The sequence below is a fragment of the Argentina anserina genome, chromosome 1 (genome assembly GCF_933775445.1).
Source record: "Argentina anserina chromosome 1, drPotAnse1.1, whole genome shotgun sequence".
NCBI lineage: Eukaryota > Viridiplantae > Streptophyta > Magnoliopsida > Rosales > Rosaceae > Argentina > Argentina anserina.
Window position 1 is genome coordinate 16069592 of NC_065872.1, and position 23924 is coordinate 16093515.

General features: G+C 38.6%; 2 protein-coding genes across 2 annotated transcripts; both read right to left on the reverse strand.

Annotated features, from left to right (window-relative positions):
• Positions 1-9549: 9549 nt before the first annotated feature.
• LOC126800074 (uncharacterized) lies at positions 9550-14945 on the reverse strand. The gene is made up of 10 exons (XM_050527394.1): positions 14550-14945; positions 12296-12393; positions 12139-12184; positions 11694-11776; positions 11494-11558; positions 11291-11352; positions 10653-10712; positions 10471-10503; positions 9941-10006; positions 9550-9846 (listed from the first exon to the last, which is right to left on the reverse strand). The coding sequence occupies exons 1-10, from the start codon at positions 14907-14909 to the stop codon at positions 9802-9804; spliced, it is 918 nt and encodes a 305-aa protein (XP_050383351.1). The 5' UTR covers positions 14910-14945; the 3' UTR covers positions 9550-9801.
• A 172-nt stretch (positions 14946-15117) lies between these two features.
• Positions 15118-23924, reverse strand: LOC126802815 (beta-galactosidase 3). The gene is made up of 16 exons (XM_050530526.1): positions 23625-23924; positions 23274-23369; positions 23082-23186; positions 22781-22869; positions 21319-21424; positions 21093-21180; positions 20869-20987; positions 20377-20541; positions 19674-19855; positions 18910-19019; positions 18295-18404; positions 17885-17992; positions 16844-16954; positions 16499-16707; positions 15617-15950; positions 15118-15399 (listed from the first exon to the last, which is right to left on the reverse strand). The coding sequence occupies exons 1-16, from the start codon at positions 23781-23783 to the stop codon at positions 15268-15270; spliced, it is 2223 nt and encodes a 740-aa protein (XP_050386483.1). The 5' UTR covers positions 23784-23924; the 3' UTR covers positions 15118-15267.

The following is a 23924-nucleotide window of genomic DNA, read 5'->3' on the forward strand; positions in this document are numbered from 1 at the left end:
CCATGTGGGATCTCAAACAACAATTAAACATGGATGACACATCTTCCAGTTACTGCTTCCATTGCTGCAAGCTAGAGAAAAGCGAGGGGTATATATATATAGAGGATGAGAGGCGATCGATCGAGAGTGGACGTCCGTAGTGCACCAAAAGTGCGGATATCAATGCTTTCATTAGAATCCAACGCTAACAATGCTGCTTCTGTTGCCGGATAAAGAGCAGGACCATCTCCGACGACATCACCAAGAAGATGAGGGCCAAACAGGTCGAGATCGAAGGTTTGTACAGCAATCTTGCCGAAAAACTCATGCCTGATCAATGTCGACTGCAAACCAGCAACCGGTGACTCCATCAATATGCAGAAGCTCCAAATCGTGGCTCAGGTTTCGTCCGGCAACAGAAGACTCATTGTTGGTGCTGGATTCCGATAAAAGTATCAACGTCCGCACTTTTAGTACACTGGGGACATCCGCTCTCGATTGCCCCTATATATATATATATATGTATATGTATACATGGCTAACCTGAGCCACATCTCCCCCGTTGGAGATTTCCAAAGTATAATCAGATAGAAATTGCCACATCGAGTGCGAGTGATGCCTTTTTGTGGTGTCGCCCAGAGTTTTGTTCGAAAAGGTTTCGTATGGAGAATTGAATTTCTTTTCGACGGTTTCTACCAATCTGCAATATGCACTTCTTGATCTGACCAAATGGGAGTTCTTCTAACCCAAAAATAAAGTCAAATCTAAACATATCAACTAATGAATGAGAAATAAACAAATTCATAGTACGTTGGCTAATTATATATCCAATAAGTGAAATATTACAGTTAGCAAGCTGCCAATTCTTTTGAACAAAACCTATCAGTAAAACAGTCAGGTTTGTTCATAAGCTTCAATGAAACCGAACACATTTTCTTTTATTCCTAATTGGCCAGGTATATTAATTCTTCTCCATTTCTCATACCACCGAAAACTTCCTAGCTGTTCGTCATTTTGCTTCTACGTACGTACGTCGTTAAGACAAAGATTTCCATCTCTAGCTAGAAGTGAACCTCTACATGCACCTTATTATACGTACGATCGATCCGAATAGTCAAAATCAGTAAATCACCAGCCACAATTTGTACAATGATCCACTATATATATGTCTGAATTTCTCCTGCACTGCATCTCCAAGGCTCCAACCAATTAAAGACAAACATATAACAAGGGAATCATCATCAGAGAGTTAAAGTTCAGATTGAACTTAAAAAAAAGCAAAGATGGCTGGTCATCAGCTAGTGCGAAGGTAACATTCATGCAATATTTGCTTCCCGATGAGTTTTCGAATTCGCAAATAATTAGTAAGTAATCGATGCGAGTACTAATTTTTTAGAGTTCATGTTAAAACTTTGCTGGAAAGGATAGATGGCCTGATCAAACTTTTGGAGCTCAGGGGACGGATCCAAAGGCAACAATTGAGAGAACGAAAAACTATCTAGCAGAGATTGTGCTAAAAGAAACAATTGTCCCTGTTGATTTTGTGACAGTGTACGTGTTAGCGTGAATCACGGGCGCGATTCACGGAGGGAATCAATAAATGATTTGTTGTTAAAGTGTACTTTTGTTAGATTATATATAGGACAATTCTGTGTATAGAGAAATTAAGGGTGATATACAATTCTACTTGATATCAGAGCAAATTTTTCGTGCTCTGTTTTTTCTGGGTTTTTTTTTCTGTCTTTCTTCGCAGATTTTAGTGCAAGCTCGTCTCCCTATCACCCTCCCTCGGAGCACAGCCCTTCACCAGCTTCGCCCTCCTTGTTTCCACAGGCGGCAAAATTTGGGTCTTCCGGCAGTCTTCTTCCATAGGTGCGGGGCCTCTCTAACGGTCTTCTTCCATGGTGCAGGGTCTCTCCGACAGTCTCAATCTCGGTGACTCCACGACGAGCTCATCTCCGATCTCCTGACGCGCTCCTCCTCGAGGGATTGCATCGCCGCCTTGTTCTGCAGCCGGTCTTGAGAGGGACTGCTCCTCTCCTCCTCGATGAGCGCCGGCGACATCTTGCTCTCCACCATTGCCCTTTAGTTTCCGCCGCTGCCGCCACATCGAGCTCTCCACCACGCCGTTGGAATCGCCGCTGCCAAGCTCCGAATTTCAAAGTCACCGAGCTCTAAATTCGACCCGACACGGACCGGATTCGACCCGCCCGGCCTGGCCCAAATTCGACTCGACCCAAACCAGATTCGACCTGACCCGGCCCAGAATTGATAGTCTTGGTTGTCAGTGCAGGTTCACCGACAGTGCATGTGCATCCAAGACAAGTTCATATCAGTTTTTTGATGTTTCCACTGTATAATTCCTGATTTTTAATTTGTTTTTCAATGGGTTCTGGAGACGAAGCTGATGTTCCAAAATTTTGAAGTATCTGTCAAGAGTTCTGACAGTGGTTCCTTTGAGGGAACCAAACTCAATGGGACCAATTTCCGTAAATGGAAGCGAATTATGGCAGCTCATCTTCGAGGAATGCACAAGATGGGGCATGTAACCGAAGTAACTAAGGCTCCTAGTGCAGATGATATTATTGCCTACACTAAGTGGGACGAGGATGATGGTCTTGTGATGTCAGTCTTGTGGAAAGCTATGAATAAAGAGATAGTTGATCTGGTGGAGGCATGTGCGCAGGCAATATGGCAGACACTTGAAGACTTATATACTAATGACTCTGATTTCATACAGGTTCATGAGTTAATGTGCACCACTTTGGCAATGCAACAGCATGGGCAACCTGTGGCGCAATATTTCACCAAACTAAAAAAATATTTGGGCTGAGATTGATGTGAAACGTCCTTGCATGATCAAGAATCAGGAGGATATTGTTTGGTACCAACACGAGAAGGAGCTTGAGCGAGTTCACCATTTCCTGAAAGGTCTTGATGCAAAGCATAATAGTGCAAAATGGGAATTGCTCCGAAAGACCGAACCCCCTAGCCTAATTACAACTTTCAGAAGAGTCTTCATCAGACACAAGTTGAAGTATCCAGCCTTATTGTTCGTGCTAGATCTCCAGCACCACCCCTTCAGCAGGCCACTCCAGCTCCACTTCATCAGCAAGGACCACCACTAGGCCACTCCCCGCCCTCCTTGTTCTTATTGTTATGATACTAACCATGCTCGTGCGACTTGTTGGAAACTGTATCCACACCTTCGACCTAAGAGACCTAATTATCGTCCCAATGTGAAAGCATCCATTCAATTCGTCTAGGACCCCGATATCTATGGTGTGGTTGGACATAATCATCATACAACAAGAGGAGCAATACATACCACATCTATAGCTGGTCGTGGCAAAATCGGTATGGCTTTAAATATTTCTAACTTTGTTCGTTTTGATACATGGATTATTGATTCTAGTGCGTCTGATTATATGACTTATGAAAAATCTTATTTTACCGTATTGTCTCCTCCACCAGTACCATATGTTACTAATGCTAATGGTGAGGTATTCCCCGTATTAGGGAAATGGCCAGTTCGTATTACTCCCACAATAGAGCTTCACAATGTGCCATATGTACCTGCTTTTTATCTCATCATTTGATATTTGTCCCCCAATTGAACACTGACGCTAAGTGCTCTGTGACATTTTTTCCTATGTATGTGATATTTCAAGATCTTCTCATAAGGGAGTTAATTGGTCGGGGGTATCTGATGGGCCAGTTGTTTCATCTGGATCAGACATATGCGGGGGAGAAACTAGGGGCACAATCTCGGACCGTTTTAATCTCCACTTCTGACAAGCTAAGTGAAGTTTGGTTATGGCATCGTCGCTTAGGGCATCCATCTTTTAGTGTTATGAAAAAATATATGCCTACTTTGTTCATTAGTGTGGATAAGTCACTTTTACGTTGTGAGACATGTGTTTTGGGCAAGAGTCATCGATCTACTTATTCTCATAATACTTCTAATAAACGTCTTCTTCCTTTCGAAATAATTTACTATGATGTTTGGGGACCCTCCAAAGAGTCTACTGTGTCAGGGATGCGGTATTATGTGTCATTTATTGATGATTGCACCCGTCTTTCATGGATTGTTCTTCTCAAAACTAAATATGAGGTTTTTCCACCTTTTCAAGCCTTCTATACCACTGTCCAAACACAATATAATGCCACATTTAGAGTTATTCGTTCTGATAATGGGGGGGAGATATGTGAATCATGTCTTTCAGGAGTTCTTTAACACACACAGAATTGTTCATCAAATAACGTGTCCTTACACACTTGAGCAGAATGGAGTTTCTGAAAGGAAAAATCATCATTTACTTGATATGGCTCGGTGTATTCTTTTTAGTGCCCATATGCCTAAGTACCTTTGGGGTGATGTTGTCATAACTTCCGCCCACCTCATTAGTCGTCCTCTCTCTCGTGTCATTTAGGGAAAAGTTTCATATGAAGTGCTTGTATCTCATGTCTCCTCACCCTCTTTTCATAATCTTCTTGCCGTGTTTTCGGTTGTGTTACTTTTGTCTATCTTCCAAAACACCAGAGGTCTAAGTTGGATGCCTGTGTCGTTAAATGTGTGTTTGTTGGGTATGGAGGATATCTGAAAGGGTACCGGTGCTATCATCCACCTACCAGGAAGTACTATATCACTATGGATGTTACTTTCTTTGAGGACATGAGCTTTCCCTCTTCCGATACTGCTCTTCAGGGGGAGAATTCATATTTTGAAGAGTTGTATCATGGAGAGGAGGAGACAAGTAAGCCAGTAGATATGGTGATAGGTTCAATTGAGATTACCAATGTGTCAGCTACAAAGGCACCACCGGATAATTCCGGTGTAGTCACTCCAGAGATTTAGGTACCATAAGATGACAACACAACTGCCCCTCATGTCTCCCGTACTACTGTTTATACACATGACCAATGCTCTCCTGGTACGGAAGATCACTCATCTGAGGTTAGTCATTCTATTAGGGCTAATACTAGTGAGGCTAATAGTAGACAATATGTCTTGAAAAATAGGTATACTCGGGGTCAGCCAACAAAAAAAAATATAAACTTACCTTTCAGGCTAAAGCTAAGTATCATGTGGCAAATTTTATGTCTACCAAAAGATTGTCTAAGTCATATGAATCATTTGTGAATCAAATATCTATTGTATCAATACCTAACAAAGTGCAAGATGCATTGGAAGATCCAAAATAAAGGAAAGCAATGGAGGAAGAGATGGAAGCATTACTAAAAAAATACGTGGGAGCTTGTATCTCCACCACATGGCAAGAAGACTGTGGGATGTCGTTGAGTGTTTACAGTGAAGCATAATCCAGATGGGTCAGTGAGCCGGTATAAAGCACGCCTAGTAGCAAAGGGGTTCACCCACACATATGGTATAGACTATGATGAGACATTTGCGACTATTGCAAAGATAAACACTATTCGGGTATTGCTCTCTTGTGCTGCTAGCTTAAACTGGCCACTTAGATAATTTGATGTTAAGAATGCATTCCTCCATGGAGAACTTACAGAAGAAGTGTACATGGATCTTCCGCCTGGATATGCGGCCGCTTCTCCAATTAACTTTGTATGCAGATTGAGAAAGTCTTTGTATGGTCTTAAACAGTCACCTCGTGCTTTGTTTGGAAGATTCTCACAATTCATGAGGAAAATTGGCTACAGACAGAGTAATTCAGACCACACATTATTTCTCAGACATCAACAAGGGAATGTAACAGCCCTAATTATATATGTTGATGATATGGTAGTTACTGAGAATGATACTGTTGAGGTAGATAGATTACATAAACAACTAGCCACAGAGTTTGAGATGAATGACCTAGGTACACTCAAGTACTTCTTGGGCATTGAGGTAGCCTGGAGAAGTGATGGTATCTATCAATGTCAGAGGAAGTACATCATTGATCTACTAACAGAGACCAGTATGTTGGATTGCACTCCCATTGATACTCCTATTGAGCAGAACCATCAGTTAGCAGAATATCCAGATCAAGTGCCTACGGAAAACCCTCGTTATCAGAGGCTAGTTGGACGCTTGATTTATTTATCACATATCAGACCAGATGTTGCGTATGCAGTAAGTGTAGTGAGTCAGTTCATGCATAATCCCAGTGTGGACCACATGGATGCTGTTGTAAGGATTTTGAGGTACTTGAAGTCAGCTCCAAGGAGAGGAATAATGTTCTCTAATCACAATAATATCCTTGAGGTTTGTGGCTTCACAGATGCAGACTGGGCTGGAAATATTACAGATCGGAGATCCACATCAGGGTACTTTATCTTTGTTGGGGGTAATTTTGTTACCTGGAAGAGTAAGAAACAAAAAGTGGTAGCTCGATCTAGTGCTGAAGCAGAATACATAGGTATGGCTCAGGGAGTGTGCGAATTGTTATGACTTAGAAATTTGCTACAAGATTTGGGTATTAAGCCTAAGTGTGCTATGCAACTGTACTGTGACAATAAGGCAGCTATTGATATTTCACATAATCATGTGCAACATGATTGTACAAAACATGTGGAGGTTGATCGTCACTTTATAAAGGAGAAGTTAGACGCGAAGATCATTACAAAAGAGCAACTTGCCGATATGCTCACAAAATAAGTGTTTAAGAATGCCTTTTATGACTCACTTAGCAAGTTTGACACGATTGATGTGTATGCGTCAACTTGAGAGGGAATCAATGAATGATTTGTTGTTAAAGTGTATTTTTGTTAGATTATATATAGGACAATTCTTTGTATAGAGAAATTTATGGTGATATACAATCTACTGTACGTGATCGGGTTCGTGCTTGGTCGACAGGTCACCCGCAGGGTCCCTGCCATTGGCTAATTGATTCGATCATCGTCACTGCTTTCAAACATTTGAAAAAAAAAATCATACGAACGAAGTAATAGTAAAATAACATGGGATTGCATGGAAATACAATACCAAACCCTAATGCCCATGCAATACTAATTAACTGTAGAAATTTGTACGTAGTTTGTTTCTCTTTCGTTGTACTCTCACAATCTATCTGTACAAATAAAGACTTCTTGCCTTTTCTTCTCTTCTGAATATTTCATTGTCTGATCAACTACAAATGTGACTTAGTCTTCTTTCGTATTCACCATGCATAGGATCCTATGTACGTACTAGGCTTTCAACGAATGTTATCAAACATTCAAACAGATTAAGATTTATTTAGTCACGGATTAGTTAATTAATTCTTTTTAAAAGTAAATTCATATATAGAATTAATCTGGAGTACAGAACGTACTATATATATGTGGCTAAATCAAAAAAGTTTGATCCAGAGTATATTAATGAAAAGGAAGACTGTATTTGATTTTACCATTGAAAAATCTCTCAAACAACGTCAACTTATTTGAAATGAAAGATTATTTCATTCCTCTTCTTCGTGCTCATTTCCCATAGCTTGTCCGATCGTGTTTTCGGTTTAAGAAGTAGAGCAATTGAGAAAATGCAAGCTCAAACTGCAGTTCCAAATGATATGCCAGGGCACTCTTACCAGCTCCAAATGGAAGTACGTAGTTCAAAGTTAGTTTTTCTAAAATCAATGGTAGCTAGAACCTTCGATCAAGCCTTCAGGCTCAAAACAATCAGCATTAGTGCTCCAATTTTTTGGGTATCTTTCGATCGATTACCAAGCAGGCAAGCATTGACCAACACTTTGTGGCTCCTGTCGGTACATCATAGCCCCTTATTCAATCTTTGCATACCGTTGTTTCTTATCTTGGGACTGAGGCAAGAAGAGGGGGTGTAACCTAGAGTTTCTTTTATGAGTGATCTCAAGTAGTCTAGCTAGTTTCTTTTATGAGTGATCACCCTCTATTATCTTACTCTTTCCTGCAAGAAGTTGTCGTACTTTTGACTGAGCTTTCTCCATAGCCCTTGCATTTCTCAGAAGTTATGACGTACATTGCGCACTCTATGGTAATTGCTGATGTCTCATATCCAGCCCAATACATATATATCCTGAAAAATGAAATTGTATGATCAGCTTAGTTACATGATGCAAATGACTGCACAGGCTTTGCACTTAAGAGCTCCAAGTTTCCAACACCTAAGTCTTTCGGATCTCTCTCTCTCTCTCTCTCTCCAGTAATCGTTGCAAGGACTCGAGATCGATTAGGCCTGAATAGTTATAAGACACGATACGTACAACTGCTGGTGTAGATGTTTTCGAGTAATATATGGATGATCCCGCAGCCAAAAACGATCAAACGATTCCAACAATAGAGGACCGACCGAATCATAAGTTTGAAAAGTCGACATGCATGAAAGTCTAGCCATACCCATGAAACAGCGGAAGTACGACAACTTCTTCCAGGAAAGAGTGAGATTCATGGATGACTTCAATCCTCACCATTTGGAGATGCGAATTGAAATGGCTGTTTGTCTACTTCACAATGATATCTGGTGTGGTCTTCCTCGCACTTAATTCATAGAGCTTATATTTGCCTCATGGCGGAAGGCAACTCACTAAAGGGCTAGGTTGTTGTTCATTGAGATGGCATGCATTTGGGTCTGGTACGTAGGGATTCATATAATGTTCTACTGCTGTTGTTTATTATTTATAAGCTTTCTATTTGCATGCTACCTTCAGCCTGTTCCTCACGGCATACTCCTGACAATATGCATGGGCATCCTCTCATTTTTATAGGTTATGTGTGATAATCTGTGAACTATGTATTTATAAGAGGGTTACCTGATTGCTGAAGTATAGAATAAATTAATACTGTAGATTCTCCCACACAAATCATTGTGTGAATTATTGAGATTGAGATATTAGAGGATGTTAAAAATATGTTATTTTTATGTGCAAATTTCGCTTTTATTTTCTTATGATTTTATATTTTATCCAAACCATCAATAGGCGGCGTACTTGAAAAACAAATGCAGCTAATGAAGTTCAAGATAGAATAACACCTAACTCAACAGGCCCAGCTCATTGCTTCACAACTAATATGACAAAATAAGTCAAGTTCAGGCAATTGTATTGCACAACTTGATTAGAACTATAAAAAGGAGGTCAAGTACAAATAAGATTTCAAACTTAGACCATATCCTTGAGGCAAGTTTATTGTATCAAGGACATTTTGATTTTATATTGCTTCGTTACTCTTTATGTTAGTAATCCTTTGTCGCCTGTAATCGGATATAAAAAAAATCATTTGTTGCCTAGATATTCTACAATATGTGATGCATTTTTCCTTTATCTGAATGCTAACTTATGCTCATTGACAAATTGGAATAATAATTTGTTAATAAGCATAAGTTAGCATTCGGAGAAAGGAAAGATGCATATGCTAACTCATGCTTATTAACAATAGAAAATGATAATAACAAATCGGACTATTCCATCGGAAAAAAAAACAAATTGGACTAGTTTCTTGGTATTGTTTGGTACAATAGCAGATTGTTTGTTTTTTTATTGTGAAACTGCAATATAAAGGATGTGGATTCGAAGAGTCGAGGTCATGTGTTCAGCCTAAGTTCCATCATATGCAACTCATGCAGTTTTTTTTTTTAAAAAATCAACTTTAGGAGTTTAGACGGATTTGTGCCCGGCAGTTACTCAACACTCCTGTATATTGATACGAGCAGGAGTCAATATTGTGAAAGGGCCTCGCTCTGTTTCAAAATTGACGGAAAATTATGCTACTCTAACCTGAGCTACAAAAAAGATTTTATACATGCATTACAAAAGAGAATTATTTACAGAGCAAGAATAGGTCATCAAAGTAAATTGTCAAATTTTCGGGACAGAAACACCCCGGTTGATACTTGACCGGCAGCACATGCTATTCTTTTCCTAGCAATGAATCAAGAAGAGCTGCTTCTTCCTCCTGCAAAAATGACAGAAAAACAGAAAACCCTGAGCAAACCACTTACCTCATTTCAACAATTAGACAATAGTATGAGCAAAGTGCAGTCACATACCACCAAAGCATTAAACTCGGTCTCCTCATCTATAACGCTAATGATAGCAGGGTCCTCCAACAGATCCTGTTTCCAATATCACAACACAATTCCTTAATTTCCTATATAAATTTATAACAATCGACGGCCTATGACCCATTAGGCCATTACTAAAAACAAAGATTAACAATTTTGGTTCTAATACTAAGTTGCTAAGTTGTCGTTGCTAGTTATTCTATAATGCTATACTGACATTTGCCTGCAGAACATCTGATATATTATATTTACATGTGGCCAAGCTGAAAACCCTATAACAGAACAGTAAAGAACACAAGTTTCAAGTTTAAAAAATACCGGAACTCTTTCCAATTCATCAGGGATAAAAAGGGGGTCATCAAAAAAATGCTAAATGGATGATGTACTTGAGCACTAATGAGTACTCTTAACACTCAGACCTAAAATCTAACAATCTTTAAGCAGAGCACATACAGTCAGATGGTAATGAAGTGGAAAATGACATTATGTAAACTACAAATGAGTACATTGCTTACATCATCAGCAATTTGCAATAGACCATCATTGTCCTGCACAATCGAATTCAAATTAGTTATATTCTCTTTCCAAATCATGGAAACAGTTTTAGCTAAACTAAGGAACTCTTATTGACACTACTAGGATTTGAAAACCATTGCATATTGGAGGTGCAGACAGCATAACAGATCCTGAACAGTACCTTTACAACAACAAAGAGAAGTGGGTCTGATGGTGTATAAATCATGTAATGTGCACCATCCTGCGGCAAAGAACCACCAGTTAACACAGTAGTGGGGCCAAAAAAGATCCTTATAAGTTATTTATCATATCTTGTTAATACCTAAATGATAAAGCACATACAACATATACAATTCTTGTACTTGATCTCCTGAAATGGAACTTAAAAACTGCTGACATTCAAATTACCCACTCCAGAGGACTACTAAAATGACAGGATGTAAGAGGCTATAGCATCTAAGTGAAAAAGAAGACCAGACGATCTAATTCTCTAGACTATAAGACAATAACCTTAAATCAATATCAATTTATTAAGCTGGAAGCCTGGAACAACCACTCCAAAAATGACAACACCTCTGGTTTGAAAAGACGTTTACTGACTTTTTTTTTGTTACAGTAGAAGTCCAAAACAGCTCACCGATTATGATACAACTGGAAAAGAGAAAAGACTAATTTATATTCAAAGAACAAGGGTAATTGGGAATAAATAAACTTGTGCTTATCTTCACTCAGACAGACACACGCCTGTGTCCTGCAACCTTTTCCCATTCACATCATAAGTAAGAGATTATACTGATTATATATATGGTCATCACATACCAAATGGAAACATGTGATCTCAACACCCTCAGTTGGCAAGCCATCTACATCTTCACCATCATCTGCAAATAGTTAGCACCGTAATATATATAAGAAAGGAAGAGAATAAAATAGAAAGGCACATATGAAATATAGATAGCATAGCGCCCAAGATTTCAGAAAGCATATAATAGTTTAAAGATAAGAAGGAAGAGAACTATTGCCTGTGCGAAAATCAAAAATGTCATCTTCTGAGTAACAAAACCCTCCTCTTGCTGTATAACAGAATCTGATAGGAACACACAAATTTGAAGAAAAATATATCATATTAATAGGGTTATAAAAACTAAAATCAAGACAATAGGGAGAACCAAGATACCAGATTTGTGAATATAATAAAGCATGTGGATACGTAGCGTCATACCCGCTATGTACAAGATGCATATGTATCTTAGCGAGGGCATAAGCAGCAGCGGGAAGGATAGCTTCAACCTCTTCATCGGTGACCTAAAACAAACCGGCGTAGATTTATTGACAAGTGAATGAAGTTAACAGTAAGAACACTAAGACTTCTCAATGATCTCTGACATATTGATTGAAAAGCCTCGAATTTTGTGAAAGAATCTATCATGTCTGTATGGACCTCTTTCTAACATCATCTATAAGAGATCCAGGATTCTAATACAGTTTTACTTTTTCGATGGTGCGCACCTCATTCCCCTCAAATAAGACTTTGTATGACCAAACAATTTCAAATTCCAGCAATGTCTAAAATCATCAGGACTATTTTATACAGTACCCAAATTTTCATATGATGTCAACACATAACTATGAGTAAACACTAAACTAGATTTGACCAGAAAACATACCGCTGACCAACCATCTATATTGGTGCTCTTTAATATCTGAACAGGCCTGCAGAATATATATATATATATATATATATATATATAATATCAGAATCAATTAAACTTGAAAATATTTCTGGATAAAGTGTTCAGCAACAATGAAAGTAATATTACTTACGTGTCAACAGGGCAAAGCAGCATACATTCATCTCCTTGTGAGCTTCTGAACACTCTCCTTATCACGCACTCTAATGGGAAATTATTGGTAGGATCAATCTGTCCAAGACTGCTTCAGAATTTTATTTTTAACTTTTAATTTTAAGACGCAATGAAATGACAAATAAAGAAATTTAAGATGATATTTGCTGACAAAAAATAGGAATTTGTACAATGATAAAAAGTACACAGAAAATGCAACAATCCCAGCAGAATGAATCAATAAGCACCAAAAACATCGAAACTAACTTCCACATTCCAATCTAATTGAAAAGCAGAAACGGAGCTATTCCAAGAAATCAAATAAAACACTGATTTCCTTCATCATGCTCAGACTTACAAACACCACCTTCATAGCAGATCTGCCCCACACCAGTACCTTCTTTCCAAACAAAGATGAAGTTTCACATAATGAAGACACACAATCCTGGAATGTACAAGCTCAAATTAATGTCCTAAATAACACCCTTCTCTAAGGAGCTAAAGCAACTAGAGAGCGCAAACCAGATGCTTTGCACACTGACTCCTTTGCACATGATACACAACTGTGGGGAGGGAAGAAAAAACATCTGCTTATTTGGACCATATCCCAGGTATGTACCTTCCCTTAGAAATAAAACAAACTAAAACTCAAACCTACGAAAGCGTAATCGCCGTAATGAACTAAGGTAAGGAAGATTTTCCAACAAATGCTTTAAATAAGGTTTAGGGAGTGAACTGGATTTACAAGAACCGCCAAAGCCTCCAACTTCCACCTTCACTCATCTTGTCTAGATGAGACCGGCACAGGCTGAGATAACAAGGACAAAGGCCCCCAACTTTCACGTCACTCAAACTCACTTTGAATCCAAAATCTGAACCCAAAGCAAGGATAGAAGCATTATTACTGGCCTTCTCAGCGGAGGTGGTTTTCAACAACTTAGGAAAGAATTCATATACTCCCTGGTTTTTGTACGAGCTTAAAACAACTATTCTGAATATCTCTATTTTGTCAATGAATCAATCATTCGTTGCCCTAAAAAAAAATAAGGTGGCATGTGGCCCAATTATCTTGAAAAACTTCCAACTGTAAATCTGCTACAAAACTGCCTTGCTTTACCATGTTTGGCAAATTGTTCTTTAAAATTTTCTTCCCACTTGCACATTAACATGCCATGAGCATCCCTCAGAGATCATTTTGTCCCAACCCAGTTATCTTTAGGGTTGGCCGGTTGGAGACGAAGGTACCCTATATCGTCTCCCTCAAAAACTCAACTTGTATTTTTAGCTTCCAGGTTTTGGAAAGCATATTCTCATCTATCATAACTCACTATGTTCAAGCTTCAACATGTGTAAGAAATTATTTATTAAGGCTCAATTGAGTAAACTTCTGTCATCCTTCCCCAGCCTGACAAACCAGCATTCCACATATCACTAGTCAAACACACAGTCCCAACTTGATTTTAGGGCCTGAGCATTCCCAACTTTAACAATCCCCAGTTCATTCCAGCCCAAACCTGTCACAGCTTTACCACAGTCCAGAGAATAATCATTCTCATTCTAGTCCTCATGACCTGAGTTTAAAATCCAAATCTCTTTTTGCCTAAAAAAAACACCTCTCTGTCCTCCAAAATCATTTTTTGATCTGTTTGCTAAAAACAAAAACTCGTACATTAACTTTACATTGTCAGGGATTACTTTCTTTACAAAACCCTTGTCCTCCGCTCTTTCTTAATGCTCCAGAACACTCACTTTCATTGCTATATGATTCCACCTACACTTGAAAATGGCTACCCATGTCCTTCAAAGAAAAGAACTATCAGACGGTTTTCTTGTTTCACAAACCACACGTGGATCTATCATCCACAATATCTCTTCCGGGTCCACGGAACTCCTTTTCTCATGGATTCAAAACATAATCGTATTCTCAAAGTCAAACAAGTAAAGATAAAATGTAACCTGATAACTTCCAAACACGATTTTTCCTGTAATCTTTCCTTATCACAGCTCAAACACAACGCTGAATTACCACGAGCATAGTTATTCTCCTTCAAATTTTCAAATCTCTGCTCAAACATTTCGAAAGAGTATATCTTCCTTCCCTATAAACAAATGTAAAACTCGAACTCTTCATCTCACACATTTCAAGTTCCAAACTTTACTACAGCATTGACTACTGACCTTGAAACTAAACCCAGAGATTAAAGAAAAACAAAGCAAAAAAAACAAAAACTCACAATAGAGGCGATTCGCTTCGACGAAGCCATGACCACTCTGCCGTGGTCATCCACCACAAACCCCGCCGGCGGCTTCGGCAGCGGCGTCGGATGGTAACCCACCGCCGACCCGGTATCCTCACCACCGTCCACGACTTCGACCTCACTAAAGCCACTACCTTTTCCCTTCCGCTTCTTCTTGCTTTTGTTGCTGTTCGCGGCGGGGGAGGAGGAGGAGGGAGGAGAGCGCTTGGTCTTCTTGACGGCGGCGCAGCAGGAGATGAGGGGTGTGGGGGTTGGGAGGGAGAGTGGGAATAGGCGGTTGGGGTGAGAAGAGAAGATTCGGAAATGGCAAGTGGGTGTGGAGACTGAGAGAGCCATACTACTTTAGAGAGGAGAGTCGGAATATCAGGGAGGCTTTATAGGAGAGAGAGAGAGAGAGAGAGAGAGAGAGAGAGAGAGAGAGAGAGAGAGTCTGCCTTTCCTTCATGGAAAGTTGGGATGTTGGGGAGTCATAAAAAGTCCACTCTTTGTGACATGTACAAACCTTTGAATGGCATTCACCTCGCTCTAAAAATAATCAATCAGAAGCTCGAAACCTTTAAACTGTTGAAGTAATATTATTGAAATTTAGTAATCCAATGTTAATTTAGTATTTTACTCAAGCTACATTCTTCTATAGCAAAACTAAAAGAGGATAGTGTAATCTCTGCGTCTTCCTTGCATTCTACTTCCTTATTCAAATCTGCTCTTCAATGGGAGAATTGCACACTACTTCAACTGCAAGCTTCTTCGTTACACTCGGACACAGACCCTTGCTAAAATTCTCTTCTCTCAATTCTATGGCACATTTGTTTTGGTTTAAGCATAGCTGCAGCAAGTAGAAAGCATGTTAGGAAACTGACAACATAATATTGATATACAGACGAAAGAGAATCACTGTCCACAGGATAGCAACAATTGAATTCCTTGAGATGATGAAAGGTGAGGTTTTTGTGCACAACTAGAAAACGCTGGAAAGGTGTGCTATTACTAGACAGCATTAGCATCTGGTTTGTTTTTCATAACGGAAAGTTGCAGGTGGTTACCTTTTCGACCACAGAAGTGGACTTGGGATCGTGGCAGTCACCTTTGGTGTAGGATCCACAGGAGCCTGTAGGATTTCCAAAGCTGGCGAATTTTACAGTAGATATATGCATGTTCTCAGGGCACTTTAAGTTGATAGTTGAAATGCTTTTGTTACTTCCATTTTCCTTATGCCAAGATGCAAGGTCAACAGAGGGGTAATCTACTGCAGCAAGAGCACAGGCACCTGATATTTTCCGTCTTGAAAACTCAATTTTGACTGGATCTCCACCTTTCTCCTCATAAATCACTAGAACGTTTCCAGATGGTTTGAACCAAGACCGTGGAACATGGTACCTGTTCCAATGAGAATCAGTGAAGTTCTCATCGCAACAATAAAGATACCTTTTACTAGAGCAGTTTGCTCTAATAAACTTTTGGACAAAAGAAATAGAGAGCTCCATGAAAATGAAAACTGCTATTCTAAAAGAAATTTGATAAATTAGATAGCATAAAGAAGCACAACTTATCAATAACTCCTAGTGTGCTTGAAAAAGTAAAGAAAACTCTGTATACAGTGTGTGTGTGTCTGTGAGCGCGCGAGCCTGTGCTTGATGGTTGCGTTCTGATAACAGTGCAACACTTAATACACTACAGTGAAATACCGACTCTAGCCGAATTATTCTTACTCTCTTTAAAAAAGCTTTTGTGATGAATCTGGATATTGGAAATCAACTACAGTTGATTTTGTGATGACTTTATTTACGGTTATTTAAAATATTGGAAACTCTCTAAACTCTAAACTCTAAACTCTAATATTGGAAAGTGATTGAAATGTTAATTGCAAAAGACAATGAGCTCTATATTCATTTTGAAAATAAAATTGCAGTTAGTTTTCCTTTTACCATCTCTGTGTTGGTTCTCCACATCCTGTGTTGCATTTGTCTGGATCAAACTTGCCTCTGTAGTTGCATTCTTGAACGCATCCATGTGTGGGGCTATTCCTAGGCCAGTATCTTCCAATTTCTTCCCCATTCAACCAAGCCAGACCTTTTCCCATGTGAATCATATCCAGTCCAATAGGTTCATCACCTGGGGGAGGGTCCACAATAGCCTACAATACTCAAAGTAATTGATTGTTCTCTGTTACCCAAGGCAATTAGCAACATCCAATCAAAAAAAAAAAAAAGGCAATTAGCAACAAATAACTAGCCTTTCAGGCATATGAAAGACAGGAAAAAAGTAATCACCTTATACCACGTCAAAGGTTGTTTCTTTGGCGGTTCTGAGGTTGAAACCCAAGTTACATTACTTAAGCCATCTCCCTTGTAAAGTCCCAGGTGCTCTCCTTGCACCCCAATCTAGGAAATGGAAGAAAACGATACAGGTCAGCTTGAAAATAAAAGTTTTGAGTTAAAGTTCACTATGTATTCATCGTTCTCTTGTTTTCCACTAGAGAAAGTGGGTATATATATATATACAAAATTTCTCAGCTGTGGATGTCCGCACCATCTGTACGGTGAGGGGCGATTCCGGCCACTGGCGATGCGCAACAACCAGCACAGCTGTTTGTGCCGGCCGGAGCTGCAGCACTGGCCAGAATCTCGAAATCTCCACACGGTGCCAAGAAATTTGAAATTTCGGCCGGCCCACGCCGACGCTGCAGCTCCGACCGGCACAGACAATAGCACCTGGAAGAGGGGAGTGCGGCTGCGCTGGTGGGGAGTGTGGCTGCGCTGGTTAGCGCCGTCGTTGCACGTAGCCGGAATCGTCGAATCCACACCGTGCGGAAGTCCGCAGCCGAGAAGCCCAGAATATATATATATATATATATATATACACAGATTTTCTCAAATAAGGAGGTTCACACCAATGGTTTTGGTGCGGATTTCCATTTTTGAACCACTTTTCGGTGGAATTTGCTCATCTCCACCGTCTAGTATCTATATAATATTGTGTAGATCATCTCTGCAAAATTTTAGCCAATTTGGTGATCGTTAAGGTCCTCAAAATCGAAAAACAAATGGATTTACTGAATTCTGTCAAATATGAACCGTTCATGTTTTTAACATAAAAACGCATTGTGGAGGGTCTTAACGATCACCAAATTGGCAGAAATTTTGCAGAGATGATCTACACAATATTATCTAGATACTAGACGGTGGAAATGTGGCAATTCGATCGAAAAGTGGTGCAAAATGGTGTTTTGGTGCGGACCTCCGCAGCCAAGAAGGGTTATATATATATATATATATATATATATATAGAGAGAGAGAGAGCACAGGGAATACCTTGTAGGTCCAATTATGCGCAGACAAATCAACTGTACCATTGTTGAAACCCTTAATTTTGACACTAGTTACACCTGCCCCAACCCACTCATAAAATGATCCAGCATTCTAAAAGTGCAAAGAAAAGAGCAATAAATTACTGAAACAGGAATAAGATGAAAGAATTGACTACTGCTCTGCCAACTAGAATATGTATTAAATGCCACTAAACTTTGCTAATGATGATATCTTCTTTTTTGAAGTAAAAAAGATCATATTGTAGAGAATACCCATCAATGTGGTCGCATGCTTTTCAGCTTACCCACTAGAAACATCCCTTATAACAAATAACAAGGATTTTGTGTCCACTAGTACCTAATTAAAAGGTTTGGAGGTAATAAAACTCGGCAATCAGGAGAAGCGAAATGTACCTGCAGACCAACTGTCATGCTGAGTAGAGCAATTTCATTCTTCCCTGCCTTCAGAGAGATGGGACTTTTTAAACTGAAGGGTGGATGTGTGCCATTTCCAGATGCACTATCTGAAGATTAAGCAGATATGAGATTTACCAGTTAGAGGTGTCTAAAAAGGATTTAATTATGAAATAATCTAGAATATTAACTCATCAATGAGTAAATAAAAGAATGGACAGTATTCTATGGATGAAATCTCATCTCTTTTACTGTATTAAGGTCAATATTATCCAACACAATACCAATCCAATATACAACCTGGGAAATTGCACATCGAATGTAACATGTGAAATTTCGTATCTGCTAATGTAATGTATGGGTAAATGTATTGGTCTGTATGCAATATAAAACAAGTCAAATAATGAGAGGTCTTTACATGTAAAAGAAGAGGCTACAAACACGTCTTCAAGATAGCCACAAGTTATCTGTAAGAGATATGCTTATATCTAGAAGTGCTGAAGAAAAATATATTATTTTCACAGAAGAAGAAAATACTTTGCCATATGATTACACAACTGAGTGTTAGCAAGAAAAGAAATATGAAGCCAAAACTCTTTTGCATGAGAAAATAACCTTGAAGTTCATCATTGACAAAAGCATGGAGAGCATGGCCTTTAGATTCAATTAGAAGAACTGGCGAGCTTCCTTTCTTCAAGAAGTCTTCATTTTCATCAACAAATATGCTGCCATTTGGTAATCTTGGGAGTCAGAGAGATTACTTTGCTTTTAGTTAGAATTGACTTAAAGTTAAAACCAACAAGCAGTGTAAAATAGAATATAAAGCTCCAGAAAAATATCAAAATAAAGCAAATGAAACCCATGCAATGCTTTTATTCACATACTTTTCAATTCAAAATGAACAGCTAGCGTAAAGTCCAGAACAAATAAAGGTACAGTTTTTCCATCTTTGAGGGATTTGTTTTGTCTATTCTGGTATTAGTTTGTCTTTGAAATAGTTTTTAGTGGTACTAACCTTGCCAGGAAATAAGTTCATTAACTAGTAATATTAAAACACAACTATTCTGGAAGCTAATACCGCTGGATACTCGTATAAAGGTTAAGATTAAAAGTGTACTGGTAAGATGGCAAAGGAGGAGGAAATCTAAACTACTTTGTTTGCAATTTTAGTGGGGAATCAAAGATGTGCCCATCATGTGTGACCTAGTGGAAACATACAATTCTATTTTTAGAAGTATAGTGAGTCTATTCTGGCAATTTTATATTGGTGTGAAGCTAACATTCAAAACCTAAATCGATGGATTTCCCTGGCATCCTCCTTTTTGAGAATAAATTGATCAAATGACAGTTTAGATGGTAAATCAAAAGGATAGACAAACCTTGTTGTATACCACAGATAGTCAGTTGTAAATTTTGTGGTATTAATGTGGTCTACAAATCCAGATTTAACAAAGTCCGCTTCACCCCAGATCCCAGCTTTTTCCACAAATACCTCCCACTTAAGACTTTTCAAGCCTTTATTTTCAGACGCCATCTCAACTACAGAGGTCTGGGATGCTACCTATTGGAAAAATTTATATCCAACTGTAAATCTTACTTGGAGAGAATAAAAAACAAAATTAGGGATAAGCATAGATCAATTCTCATAATTACTTCATCAGTACTTGTAGAAGCACAAATCACAATGAAGTACTGTAAATTGTCAAGCCAAGTTCAAGAGAGTTTTCATTCAAACTCTACCAAAGTCATATACAACAAAAACATGGTCCAGAGTTCTCTTATACTGTTCGCGTCAAAATCGACTTGAGTTGAAAATTCACAGTACTTCATCAGGAATTCAAACTCTACCAGTCATACACAAAAAAAAAAAAACTTGATTCAGAGTTCAAATGCGGCTTGCTGAAGAACCGGACTGTCAAAACTATTAAATGTCTGTGTGTGAACCACACATACATACATTCATCTAGATAAGATGAGCAAAATATTTTAACAATCTGGAGTAAATTATCTTGGCAGGAAGGAGATTCGGATTCATAATGTTTGAAAAAATGCATGCAAAAGAAACTGAGTAGTAGTGTTTACCTTTGCTGTGTTAAATACTAAAGTCTTGCAGTCAGGCAGTATGCTAACTGACCATGCTGGTAGATGATATGACATATTACGAAATACTACTGTTTTGTCATTTTTGTCGTCCATGTTAGAAATAAAGGCAGCACATGCTCCAGATGAGTTGGTGAAAACATCGGCCTGCAATAAAGGTACTGTTCATTAATATTACCCAAGTAGTACAACAGATTAAAATCATATTAGAATGCAATTGACAGAACTAATGTTACAAGGGTTAAGCAGCAGCAGATATGGTATTACAGCACAATCAAATATAAATATCCCTTCACAGATATCAGATTCTTATTCTATGTTCAGTATCATCATGTCACAATTAGGTTGAACTTTCAAAGGTTCTTGAAGACAGAAAGTGCCCCCGAGTTACAGATCCAATGTTTTAAACTTGGGTTATATGGAAAACAAAACATCTATGGACGCTAAAGCCAAACTAACAGAAAACATATATACCTCTTCAGAAGGACCCAACGATACATGAGTAGGCTCACCGGTTAGCAAAACATGCTCACATAACTTAATTGCTAGGTGAAGTTGCTTAAGATGTGCCCATTTCGGAAGCCTTGGTAATCCTAAAAACAGTAAATAAATCAATGTTTACCACAAGTTGTTGACTTACACAACATTCATATAGCATGTTAAAAAAATAACATTGCCTTATAAGTGAAACAGCTTACCATATTCATCAATTGGTGCCTCATAGTCATAACTTGTGGTTATAAATGGTCCACCTGAAGTGCGGCCAAAATTTGTTCCTCCGTGATACTAACCACCAGAAAGAAAAGTCAGATCGAAATGACATCATGAACAACTTCGCCAATAATCATATTGCCAACAATAATACCAAACTTATAAACTTGATGAAGCTGCAACGAGAAAAAATTACACGAATAAGTAAATTACCATGTAATAGTTCTGTACACTGCCACCTTTTTGGAAAAAACGAGCTACAGAAAAAGCAATATCTTCAGCTGGTCTGTGAGGATTTCTGGCCCCAAATGTTTTAAACCTTAAATAATCGGGAGAATAGTCCAACATAAGCAGAGAGGAAGATATTATTCAGAAAGACACATTGCAAGCAGCCAATAGCCTTTGCATGTATTTACAGAAGAATAGAGGTAAGAGAACGGATGTTATTTTGAGAGAGGACTAGAATAGTTACTAGCATCAAATATTCCAAATTTTCTCAGACTACGCTCTCTGAAGAGCTGTAAATTCTTAAGAAGTAACACAATCTATAGAAGATACGACTTTTCAAAAGTAATTCAATATACTATGGAGCTCTTTACCCATCTTCAACCCAAATCAGTGGGCAAGGGCAGAGAGGTCCATGCTTTGAACATTGCAATGCAAAGACCAATGTGAAATGTACTTTCATCAAATCAATGGCATCCTTGGCTCACAAGTCACAATACATATCCTCGGTATATTCATTTATTTTCAGACTAGGATAGTTAACTCTTCATATATGGCATACTTCCTAGCAGAAGCATGGAATTTGACACCCAAAATATAGATACTGAATCAAATGTGGAATCTGGAGCGTTAATCTAGAGACGATCAACTCTATCCTAATAACCATCTTAGAGGCATGTTCGGCACATCTGTACTTCTCCTGAATCTATCATTATATAGTCAAAAAGCAAAGCAGATATAATCACATAATTCAAAAGCCACTGCGTGGACTTTCCCTACAAAGCTCTGCCATAAGTATTTGAAATGTCGAAATTCTGTTCATCTCAAAATTATGGATCCCTCAGTTAACAGAGATGTTTGGCATCAAAGGAAGCTATTGCACAACAAGGTTGGCCAGGTATAATCAGAAGATAGATGTATATATCATTCTGATTGCACACTATCCAAGGACAGTTCAAGGCACCATCCACAACCATACACGTCCAAAACTACATATGGTGCACTTGATTGCATGAAATATATCCGCGTACATAAATCGTATCGAGCAAGGTTGAACAAGTAGATTTTGCACACCATATGAAGCAAAGATCGATGAAATTAGTTTTTGCCTTGCACATATGAACCTTTAGAGCCCATTCAAAAAAACAAAGAACCTTTAAGGAGCAACAGGAAAGTTTCGATGAATATCATAAATCGAGTGGCTGTATTCTTCTAAATTTTCCAAATTTCCTCAGTTGTCGAGATTTACCAAAACAGAGACACAGATGTGTCTCAGCTTAAAAACATGGAAATTATAAATGGAACTTTAGGAGTCTAACAAATAAATCATTTTAAACTACTGCTATGAATTTTATTTGACGGAGTTGACGGATGATGATACAATACAGAGGCATATCAAAGTGTAACAAATGATAAAAAACAGAGAGACGAAAAAGATATACTATATTACCAGCCAGGCCAATTCTCTGTCCAAATTTTAGGTTTGTCCGGAAAAATAGGTGTAAATTGGTCACAGTAGAAGGAGTTGCACGTATTTATCTGCAAAAGAAACACGTGGAAATTATATATTATGCAAAATGTCAAGTCTTAATTTCTCAGTCCTTCCCAATTTTATATCGTTTTCCGAAGTTAATATCCAACATGGGTCAAGTAAACGATGATATTCCAGGAAGTTATGCATCAAGAGCCAACGCCCATAGACCCAAACGTACCAGCATTACAATGTGGAATAAAAAGACTTACCCAAAGTACCATTCTGCTGCGACGAATGGACCAATTCGAAGAATCAAATACATTCCAGCATCCTCCACGATCTTTGCAAACTTCACCAGATCATATCGTCCTCCAAAATAATACTACAATCATATCAGTAATATGCATTGAGATAAACTACCCCTTAGAGAATGTCAGAAAGCTTTTCTTTATCCTTAAACTAGACTCACATTGCCTGGAGACGGTTCGTGACCATTCCAAAACACATATGTCTCAATCGCATCAACCCCTCCTTCTTTCGCCGTCTGCACTAGCCCCGGCCACATCTACACATACACCACACTCTTGCTTTAAATCAAGTACCAGGCATTAAGTAACACAATTAGAAATCTTTACCAAATCTACTTCTTAACAACGTACAACTCCAGTTCCAATTCCACAAAGACAACAAAAAGTAACAAATGAAGCAACTGGGTCTTGCTAATCTACCAAGCAAAACCACAATCCAAGAGATTTAACAACCGACAAACACATCCATTTCGACTTTTTACGAGAAGAGTAAAGTGGGTCTGCAAAGTTACCGCGGGAACACTACGAGGGTAGTGAATGGCAGCAGAAATGAGCAGCTTTCTTTGGCCATTGATAATCAAAGAGCGGCTGTCGTAGCTTACATTGTATCCCAAACACAACGCAAAACACAGCAGCAGAGAAAGCACCCAGGTTAGAAACGACACCTTCATCTCTCTTCTTCTTGCTTACGCAACATTAACTAATGCAGCAGCAGCGGCATTAAGAATCAAAGGAGCTCGCTTTGGGACTCTGGGTCTAGTTGGGTCGTAAAAAACAGAAGCAAGAGTGAAGCTTTGGGTTGTGTTCTACAG

Coding starts and splice junctions, on each gene's coding strand:
- LOC126800074 (XM_050527394.1), bottom strand. CDS start 14,909: ATGGCTCTCTCAGTCTCCACACCCACTTGCCATTTCCGAATCTTCTCT. Junction 11,559..11,693: donor ATGCATCTTGTACATAGCGG/GTATGACGCTAC, acceptor TGTTCCTATCAG/ATTCTGTTATACAGCAAGAG. Junction 10,504..10,652: donor TTCTCTTTGTTGTTGTAAAG/GTACTGTTCAGG, acceptor TCGATTGTGCAG/GACAATGATGGTCTATTGCA.
- LOC126802815 (XM_050530526.1), bottom strand. CDS start 23,783: ATGAAGGTGTCGTTTCTAACCTGGGTGCTTTCTCTGCTGCTGTGTTTT. Junction 23,187..23,273: donor ACGAACCGTCTCCAGGCAAT/GTGAGTCTAGTT, acceptor ATATGATTGTAG/TATTATTTTGGAGGACGATA. Junction 17,993..18,294: donor GCATGACAGTTGGTCTGCAG/GTACATTTCGCT, acceptor TTGCACTTTTAG/AATGCTGGATCATTTTATGA.